At 56.9% G+C, this 10,444-nt stretch overlaps 1 protein-coding gene across 1 annotated transcript; it reads left to right on the top strand.

Annotated features, from left to right (window-relative positions):
* Positions 1-2,819: 2,819 nt before the first annotated feature.
* LOC121018872 (uncharacterized) lies at positions 2,820-10,439 on the top strand (the record flags this gene model as incomplete). Its single annotated transcript, XM_040457923.1, has 3 exons — positions 2,820-2,926; positions 6,912-7,450; positions 10,348-10,439. Coding segments are annotated over exons 2-3 (615 nt in total), but the record flags the coding sequence as incomplete, so codon positions are not given.
* Between the last annotated feature and the right edge of the window lie 5 nt (positions 10,440-10,444).

Here is a 10,444-nt window from a genome sequence, read left to right as displayed (position 1 = left end):
ACAAATGCGCATCCCAACCTAATTATTTTACTACGTTTTGCTATTATCTGTGATCCTGCGGTGATTTACATCTATTGTGCCTTCGTAGTGAAACAACTGTCTAATGAGCTTCTGTGCATCTCTTCCCCCCAAAGTGCTTTCACTGACATCACTGTGGCTTCACATCACTGAGTCCAAGCTTGGTAACTTGAATGAGCCCTGGCGGGACGATTGACACCATGGAAGATGGCAAACGCCGCAAATCGAGGCTCCCCACCCCCCCAACCCCCAGAGAGCAGGTTGTCAAACATTCATCAGCGTATCACCGGTTGATACTATCAGCTACGTAAACTCACAGAAGCTTCCTCTGTGCCCGGCTCTGAGCACTTTATTCTTTCTGCCACCTTGTGAGTTTGGACCATCATTCTCAGCCCCACGTACACATGCTGAAAGGTTACGTGGCTGGTGAGAGGCAGGCTTGAGGTTTGAACCCAAGTGCTTCCAAACTCTGGAACTTGGGCTCTTAAGCACTATGGGCTTCCTGTCCCGGGACCATAATAGTAGCAACCTCAGTCTGCGGTAAGAGACTATGTATGTAATGACTACATATGTAAATGCTTCACATGGGAACATATTAGAACTTCGTAAGCGGGTGACATTACCATTGTTACTCAGCAGATGGGGCCCAAGGAGTCTCAGGAATGGTGGGGTGCAGAGAGGGAGGAGTCCAGGATGGTGTTCCAGAAGTTTTGAGATCCCAAGGGCTCTGCAGGGTGAGGGGTGGGGTCTCGGGGATGGGTTGGGGGAGCTGAGTCACTCCTTCCTAGGCTTAGCGCGGAGAGCCGCAGTTCTCCAATGCACCACGCGGGGGCAGCAGATCACCTCCCTACACGCACCTGCCCGCCACACCTCAGGCCTCACCCTGGCTCCGCCCCCCTCACCCCAGTACTGTCCCCACCCCATTTCCCAAATGAGGGGACTGAGGCTAAATGAAGGGGGGAGGCTACAAAATGATGAACCTTAAAAACAGTATGCTTAGCGAAAGTAGGCCGACACAAGGGACCACTTACTGTGATTCCTTTTATATGGAATGTCCAGAATAGGGAAACCCGCGGGGCTGGGAGCAGAGGGGAAGAGGGGAAGGGGGGGCTGCTAAAGGGCTATGGGTTTCTTTGTGAGGTGATGAAAATGTTCTGGAATTAGATAGGGTGACAGTTGCTGCATCCTTGTGAATATACTGAGAGCATTGAATTGGGCACTTTGAAAGGGTGAATTTTATGGCATATGAATCGTACCTCTTTTTAAAACAATTTTTTAAAGTTTATTTTGAGAGAGAGTGTGTGTGTGTGTGTGTGCGCGCGCGCGCGCATGTGCATGAGTGGGGGAGGGTCAGAGAAAGAGGGAGAGAGAGAGAATCCCAAGCAAGTTCCCAGCTGACAGCAAGGAGCCCAACGCGGGGCTCAATCTCACAAACCCTGAGATCGTGATCTGAGCTGAAATCAAGAGTCAGACCCTCAACCGACTGAGCCACCCAGGTGCTCCTGAATTATATCTCAATAAAATATTGAGTTAAAAAAAGAGGGGGGATCTGACAGCTGTCACCGCCCACGACAGGTCATTTGGTTCCAGCCAGATCTAGTCGCTGCCTTCTGATTTCCATGGGTCCACATGGACCTGGTGAGGACAAAGCCTCTTCCCCCCCCCCCCCCCAATCTGGGCCACTCAACCTGGCTCCTTCCCCAGGGCCCATTGTCTGGCAAATCCAGGTCTTGAACTGAGACCTTCAGATCTTGGAATCTTAACCCCTGACCCACTTCTTCCAGCATAGGTGTCTATAGAGCCCTTGCTGGGGCTGGGGGAGAAGCAGGGATTCCTGAGCCCAGCCCGAATCCTAACCCCACACCAACCCCAACTTTGCCTAGGCAAGTGATCCCTTGTTCCAGGCCTAACACCTGCGACACGATGCCTGAGCGCCCAAAAGAGCACCTGAACCTGAAACCCAGCCTTACAAGTAACCCAAAGCCTGCATCTAACCCCACCCAACCCCCAACCCATTCCCAGCGCGCGCCCCCCCCCCACTGCACCTGCCATATGCGTCCCCAACTTCCAATCCTTAGCTCTGATCTATCCCCATGTGTGCATTCGGTTAATAAACCTTTACTATTATGTGCCACACGCACATCTAGGGATATAAAGATGAATGAGGTAAGCAAAATCTGCTTTGGATTTACGTTCAAGTGGGAGAGTCAGGAAATCTACAAGGGAGACAGAGAAATCTGATCGTTCAAATTGAGGAAGGTGATACGAAGGAATTGAGGAATCAGAGCCAGTCCCTGGGGAGAGAGGAAGTGGGTGGGGGGAGAAGGGGCTTCTGCTGTTCAGGGAATGTCTCCTTTGAGGGACAGAGGCTGGAGCCGAGGCCAGGATGATGTCGAAGGAGGGAGCCATACAGGGACCTGGGGACAGGGGAGAGGACTATAGTTCCAAAGCCTTGCCCCGTGCCACCCACGCCCTCAGGCCTCTGATCGCAGCTTCTGGGCCAGCAGAACCTTCCTCCCTGTCTTTATTTCAGAGCCAGGAACCCGAAGGAGAGCTCTGGGCCCGCATCCAGCATTGGGTGTCTCCCCAGGGTGCCCAGGATGGTGTTGTCACCTTGGAAGGCGTGAAGAACAGGCGGGGGGGGGGGGGGAATCCGGGGGGGGGGGGGGGGGGGGGGCCAGACTGTGGCCTTGTCCTTCCCAGCCCAACCCCAGCTTCGCCTAAAAGGGCAGACAGATAAAGAGTCCTTCCCGCCCCTGGCCCCAGAGAGGGAGGGGTTTCCTGACAGGAAATTGACCTCCTCTACCCCCCCCCCCCCAGTTCCAAGCTCTCAGCAGTTCTGGCTGAAGTGTCCTCAGGGCAGGACAGCAGCAGGGACAGAGGGACGAAGGCGCCTGCTGACGAGGAGGTGAGTGTGCTGGAGGAGGGGGCAGGATTCTTGCGCCCTGGCCTGGGCTCCCCCCTGGACCTGGGCTGGACCAGAGGTGGTGAGAACATGTGCCCTGAAGCCAGGAGAGGCTGGGGGCAAAGACAGCATGTGGGGCCTGGCCTCAGGAGGGTGCCAGCCACAGGGCAGGAGGAGCCGGGGACCGCAGGGGGGTGCAGTGAAGAATCTGGGGACCCTGGGGATCCAGAGAAGCTTCAAAGGAGCCAACAGAGCTGGGACCACCAAGGGAGAAAGGAGAGAAAGCGTCTGATGCCCTCGGATTTCAGGTTGGGAGAAAGCGGTGGATGCTTTTCTCCATCCCCAAGAGATGGGGGCTTGGAGATGGTGTTCGGAGTGAAGATGTGCATGAGCTTGAACCGGGCTGGGCTGATGATGGGATAGTTTGGGGGTGAGGTCTGGATTGGGGTTGTGTGGCTGGGGTCCAGCATGGACGCACACTTTATAAGGGCTGTTCTCAGATACAGACTTGGGGGCTGGAGGTGCTGACTTCTGCAAACAGGTCAGACTGCCGGTGGAGGGTTTAGGGCTTTGGGGAAAGGCTGGCAGCGAGGAGGAGGTGGGGGGGGGGAGGAGGAGGGGGAGGAGCCGAAGCCCAGAGAGGGAAGCGCTGGTGGCCAAGACATCCTGTGGGAGTCGGGAGGCTGGGGGCTTGAGGGATGCCTCGGAAGTGAGTCAGGGGCCCGGGCACTGGGAGGCAGATGAGGGGGCTGGAGGGGGCAGGATGTCGGAGGAGCCAGTTAGCAGAGGCGGGTGGTGGAGGGTGGTGGAGCCTGGAAAGGGAAAGCCGGCCGGGCCACTTTGGAGAAACTGTTGCAGCAGGGTCTGAGGATGTTGGAAATGGCTTGGGGGGTATTGGGATCCAGTTTGGGGATGGATGTGGGAGCCAGTGGGGGAGTGGCAGATCCAGTTTGGGTCATGTTGGCTTCTGTTACAGGGAAGTAGAAGGGGGATGTGGAGTTTCGGAGGCGGGGGGACGATGGACACAGGGCTGGGACACGGTGAAGCCATTTGTGGGATGAAACACACAGAAGCCAGTCGGGATAATGAAAGACAGAGAAATCCGTGCACGACTTGTGGGTGTGTGCATGGGGGGCTCGTATCGATTGCCCACAGCCATGGGGGCTCCAGGCAAGGGTTGCCATGGTGACTGCCTCTCTGGAGGACAGGGGACCATGGAGACTGGAGAGAGGCTTGAGGAACGACAGCTGAGGTCCAGAGGCTGAAGTCAGGGAGGAAAGAAGCAGGGGGGTGCTCCCCCATGAAAGGAAGATGCTCTTACCCACGGCCCAGCCAGCTCGGGGACCCTTTGAGCATCAGCCTCCTTCCAGATGGTCTATGCACCCCCAAGGGGCCGCCCAATCCCGACCCTGTCCCTCAGCTGCTCGGAACCTGTCCCAGTTCAAAACAACCTATGTGTCTAGCAGGAGGTGAGTGGGGAAACCCCTGACGTTTCACACAGTTTTGCCAAAGCCAGACAGTGGAAGAGTAATGCGACACTTAAATCGACTAGAGCCACCGAGATAGGCACGGATACCTCTCCCGTGTATGTGAGTCCAAACACCGCCATCAAAGCGCAAGTTGCTGGATACACGTAGTAGGAGAGCCTTCACAGAGCGGTTCTGAAACCCTGTAAAACGATACATTGTTTCTAGATGCAAGGCTACGGGAGACTTAAGAGTAAAAGTTGGGTTGGCCTGGGGAGACACGCATTCTGGATGCTACTGTCCTGGGAAGAGGGCAAGGGAGGAGAGCTGGGGGCGGGGAGTGCATCTTGTACTGCTCGATTCTAAAAAAGACCAAACAAAAAAAAAAAAACAAAAAAAAAAAACAAAAAACAAAAAAAAACCACCCGAAACAAACAAACACCCAAACAACAGCCAAACCTGAGCCATAGAAACAGAATAGCCACAAAATAGAATGTTTGCATTAGACGCAGCTAGGATTGGAAGCAGAGGGGGTGTTTATTTGTTTTCTAAATTTTTCTGAATTCCTGAATCTTTGAACGATTTCATCATTTTAAAAAGCGCCCTTCCACAGTTCCCCAGTGTCCTCGGGAGAAAGCCCAAGTCCCTCCTCACGGCTCTCCTCTCCGAGGCCCTGCATGGCTTGCTCTGTACTGACCTCTCCAGCTTGACTCCTCACCCACAAGGAATGAGGTCCTTCCTCCTTCCTTTGTTTCCTGTTTAGCACCCATTCATTTCCTGAGCGCCTGCCCTGGGAGTTGGGGACACAGTGGTGATTGAGACAGCCCGACCCTGTCCCTCTAGGGACTTCACAGTCCGGTGGGGGACACAGACTCATCCCCAGACACTGACAACTCAGAGTGGGGAGGGCTGGGATGGGGAAAATCCTGAGGGGGGAAAACTCGACTCAGCCTAGGCATGACAGAGGGCTTCCTGGAGGACAGGGCCTTGGGGGCTGGATCCTAAAGCCTGAGTGGTACAGGGAGAACAGGTGTCCAGGTAGAAAGATCAACAAACGCCGGCACCCAGAGGAGCCTGGAGGGGGAGAATGTGGGATAGCACTGGTGAGGTGCACAGTTGGCAGGCAAGGGCAGCTGGATTTCACGCCAAGGGTACTGGGGAGCCATGCAAGGTTAAGAGAAAGAGCAGGGCAAGTTTGTGCTTTAACGAGATCCTCAAAGGTGGGCTGGAGGGGCCAAGGCGAGAGCTTGGAGACTAGGGAGAAAGGGGGGAAGTGGGAGGGGGCCTGGACTGGGGCAGGGGCCATGGAGAGGGAGGAGATGAGGGACTTAGGAGGTGGGATAAAATTCACTTTATTTTGTTCTATTTTATTTGAGAGAGAGAGAGAGAGAGAGAGGGAGAGAATCTTTTAAATGTTTATCAAGAAAGAGAATCTTAAACAGGATCCATGCTCAGTGTGGAGCCCAATGTAGGGCTCGATCCCGCGACCCTGGATCATGACCTCAGCCAAAATCAAGAGTTGGATGCTCAACTGACTGAGCCACCCAGGTGCCCCATCAAGTTCAAGTTATGGGGCGCCTGGCTGGCTCAGTCTGTAGAGCGTGTGACTCTTGATCTCGGGGCTGTAAGTTTGAGCCCCATGTTGGGTGTAGAGATTACTTAAAAATAAAATCTTGGGGCCCCTGGGTGGCTCAGTCAGTTAAGTGTCTGACTCTCAGTTTCCGCTCAGGTCATAGTCTCACGATTCGTGAGGTCGAGCCCCGCCTCACGAATAAAAGTAAATAAGTTTATTTAAAAATTTAACTTGAAAGCGTACAATTCAGTGGCATTCTAGTACATTCACAGTGCTGTTAACCATCCACATTATGTAGTTCCAGAACATTTTCATGTCCCAAAAGGAAACCTGTACCCGTTAAGCAGCCACGCCCATTAAGACCCACCCCCGTCTCCCAGTCCCCGGCCACCACTCACTTCCTTTCTGTCTCTCTGGATTTGCCTGCTCTGGACATTTCCCAGTAAGGCTTTGCTAAGGCAAAGAAGAAGGCGGGATAGAGGTGACAGGTGTGCTGGCTGGACGGGGGAGAGACGAGGCAGGTGCCCATGTGTGTGACTGATGTCCGGGTAGACGGTGGGGCCCGAGTCTCCTCTTCGCTGGCTGTGCCGCCTCGGGACGGACCCTTCCCCTCTCTGAGCCTGTTTCCTCTTAGAGTGGGAGGGTCCACAGAGGTGATGAGCACCCAGACAGGAAGTCAGGCAGGGGAAGGGTCTGAACGCTAACGGTCAGGGTAATCAGACAGGCCTGGGGGCGAATGCTGGCTTTGTCCCTGAATCACCGTGGGGCCTTCGGTAAGCACCTTTGCTTCTCTGAGCCTCAGTTTCCTCATCTGCCATGTGGGCATGTAGTAATAGCACTAGCCTCATGGGATTAGTGAATGCTCTCAGACCAGTGCCTGGCACGCAGGCCCTGCGTTGCCGGGCACCCAGAGGCGTTAATTATCAACACCACTTAATGTTTTTCCCAGGTCCCTGCCTGTCAAGATGCCCATCCTGAAGAGTCTAGGGGTGGCCAACCCTAAGGTGCCCCGGGCGGGGACGCTGCCTCTGAGGTCCTCTCGGAACCCCTTTGAGGAAGTTCCGGGACCGGAAGAAGACGAGGTTGGGGAGCTGGGGAGCCTGCCCAACGGAACATCGTGTCGCCGCCGTGCCACCCTGGAGAAGCTGGCCGGCCTGGCCCCCTTCCGGCTGGGCTGGACCCCCGGCCGGCGGGCAGGCAGCCCCGGAGATGGGCAGCCCCGCTCTTTCCTGGGCCGAGTGCTGACACCAGGGATACGCAGGAGCTCAGCAGATTTTGGCCTCCTGGCCAGGCTTCAGGGGACCCGAGCCCAGGGCGATGAGGAGGTGGCTGGGGAGGCCGCCCGGAGACTGGCCTTCCTGAGACTGGGACGCGGGCCCAAGCCCCGCCGCGCGTCACTGGCTGAGAGGGTGGTGCCCGCAGGCGAGGCAGCTCCCGAGCCCCCGCCCAAGGTCCCTGAGCCCCCAAAGATGAAGGAACCTCTGTCAGGTGAGTCGGGAGCCCCCCGCCCAGCCCCCTCCCCCCAAAATCTTGATTTCTATCACCAAGTCCTGGCCGCAGCTGTGTCTCCACACCCACCCCCAACCCACCCCGCCCCCAATCCACCCCGGACCCATCCCACCAGCCGCCTGCCGGCCTCAACCTCACCCCCATGTCCTATGATAAGGATCATGAACTTTGGTCTCATCTCCTCTAATCCCTTCTGCACCCCCAATTTCAACCCTCCTTCCCTCCCTCCCTTCAAGTTCAGCCTCCATCCCATCTCCTTTCCACTCCTTTCCATGTAGCCACATCCAACCTTGACCTTATGCCTCTCCCTAACCTCTGTACCCCACCCCCTTCCCATCGCCAGCCCCAACCCTGGCCCCAGATTGCACCCCAACCTCCTCCTTCACCCCCAACCTCCTCTCCTTTTCCACCCCACTCTGAACCCCAAACCCAAATCCAGCCCACCCCCCCCACCCCCCAGCTTCAACCTCATCCTTACCTCACGTCCAAACCGCACCTCGAACTCCCCGCCACGCCCAGCGCCTACTTCCCACCTGCGTCTCCCCACTGTGTCCCCACGGCCTGTGTTACGTTCTCCAGGCTGCTGTAACCTTGTCCCACAACCCCACAAACCGGGTGGCTTCAACTATAGAAATCTATTCTCTCGGTTCTGGATCCATGCCCTTTCAGACACGCATAGGGGACTCCTTCCTCGACTCTTCTGTGCCTGGTGCTTGGCTGGCCATCTTCTCGCGATGCATGTCTGTCTCTGTGTCCAAATCTCCCCTTTGTGTAAGAACACCAGTCACGCCGTATCAGAGCCCATCCTACGACCTCATTTTAACTTGCTCACCTCTCTGCTCATCTCTGTCTCCAGAGATGGTCCCATTCTGAGGTACCGGGGGCTTAGGACTTCACACGTGTTTTTTCTTGGTGATGGTGGGGGGGGGCACAACTCAGCTCATACCCCCACCCCGTCTCTATCCTCAGCCCCAAACTACCCCAAGCCCCAGGGTCTTCTCTTCAATGCCTTTTTGAGTTTTTACTCTATCCTTATTCCAACCCCACTATCCCTTTGTCCAAACACCACCTTTAACCTCATCTCTGTGCCCAAGAACCGTCAACACCACGGGGGCCAGCCAGTGCCCTCCCACATGCAGGTTGCAGCCTGGTGCCCAATTTAGCCTCACGCCCAACCCCCGACCCAGGCCCATGTCAGCACCCACCTTCAACCCCAACGGCAAGCTAGTCTCTCCCCCGTCATTTTTTTTTTTTCCATTAAAAAAGATTTTTTTTACATTTATTTATTTATATTTGAGAGACAGAGAGAGACAGAGCCACAGGCGGGGGAGGGGCAGTGAGAGAAGGAGACAGAGAATCCGAAGCAGGCTCCAGGCTCTGAGCTGTCAGCACGGAGCCCGATGCAGGGGCTCAAACCCACGAACCGTGAGATCATGACCTGAGCTGAAGTTGGACATTCAACCGACTGAGCCACTCAGGGGCCCCTCATTTTTTTTTTATAACGTTATTTATTTGTTTGTTTGTTTTGAGAGAGAGCATGCAAGTGACCATGGGGGGGGGGGGCGGGGGGAGAGGCAGAGAGAGAACCCCAAGCAGGCTCCAGCCTGTCAGCACAAAGCCAGAGGCAGGGCTCCAACTCATGAACCATGAGACCACGACCTGAGCCGAGATCAAGAGTCAGAAGCTTAACTGACTAAGCCACCCGGGGAACCCCTCTCCCTTCATTCTTAATCCCTGACCCTTAATCCACCCTGACCCTGAGTCCCCCCCCCCCCCCCCCCCCCCCCCCCCCCACCTTCCCAACCTCCACCCACATTCCCGGCCCCAACTCAGGTCCGGTTTTCATCTTCAAACTCACATCCAAACCCTTCTTTCCACCCTCAGCCGTCGCTTCAATTCATCTCCGCCCCCAGTCACCGTCCCAGGCCCCAGATGTCAAGCTCAGCTCCTTTCCTGTCCCCTCATCCCTTCTCTCAGTCCCATCTCTGAGACTCCGGTTCGGATCCCTGGGGCTGGCTCCGTCCACCTTCATACACCCCCCTCCCCACCCCCCAACGCATGCTGCCTCAGCCCCCGGGGACCTCAGGAGAGCCCTCACTTCGCCCCACATCCTGGCCAGGAGCTATTTCAGCCCCGGCTCCCAGGGGACTGGGAGGGCACTTCAGGGAGGCGAGGAGGGGGTGACTGGAGCCCCCGCCTTCTGGAAACGGATGGGCAGAAATAGCGCTGGCCAGGAAACAAGTTTCTCTGCCAGGGAGGAAGTGGAGGGGGGTGGAGGTGTCGGGGTAACCCTGGGCCACCAGGACCCTCCCTTGGCCTGCACGCGAAGGCCTCCCAACTCCATGGGGGTGTCTCTTGGGGGAGTCGGAACGCACAGTGCCAGATCACCCCCACAGCCCCCCCCCCCCCGAAAGACCCTCTCTGGTCTTGCTCTCCTCTCCCCACCTCCTGGCCTCCACCCTGCCCCTTGATCCATTGCTTCTCCACCGGCTCCCCCTACCTGGCTCAGACTGGCCTCCCTCGCACCGTCCCATTCCCTGGATCCCTTTCTCCGGATCTGAGGTGCCTTCCCTGTCCTCGCCCCTCAAACATCCTGGTCCCTTCCCCCTATCCTCACCCACTCTCCCATACCCTGTGCCGTCCCCCGCCCCTCTCCCCTCTGCCTCACCCCCTTCCCCCCCCTTCCCCTGACTTCCCTCCCTCCTCCGCCCCTCCACTTCCCTCCCTCACCCTGCCCCCCATCCCTCGCCCGACAACCTTCTCTCACCCACCCCTCTTCTCCCGGAACGTCCCGGGCTCCTTTCTCGCCCCCTCGCCTCCCCCTCTGCCCCCGCCCCGCGCCCTGCTCCCCCTGACCTCCCGCTCTGCCCCCACAGTGCTGGAGATCCTGAGCCTGATCCAGCAGCGCGAGCTCGCGCGAGCCGACGAGCACATCTTGGAGCTGGAGGCCGAGGAGCTGGCGTCGTCGGGGGG

Source organism: Herpailurus yagouaroundi, unplaced genomic scaffold (genome assembly GCF_014898765.1).
Source record: "Herpailurus yagouaroundi ecotype Mexico unplaced genomic scaffold, PumYag 220, whole genome shotgun sequence".
In the NCBI taxonomy this organism is placed as follows: Eukaryota; Metazoa; Chordata; class Mammalia; order Carnivora; family Felidae; genus Herpailurus; species Herpailurus yagouaroundi.
This window is presented reverse-complemented; position numbering and strand designations above follow the sequence as displayed.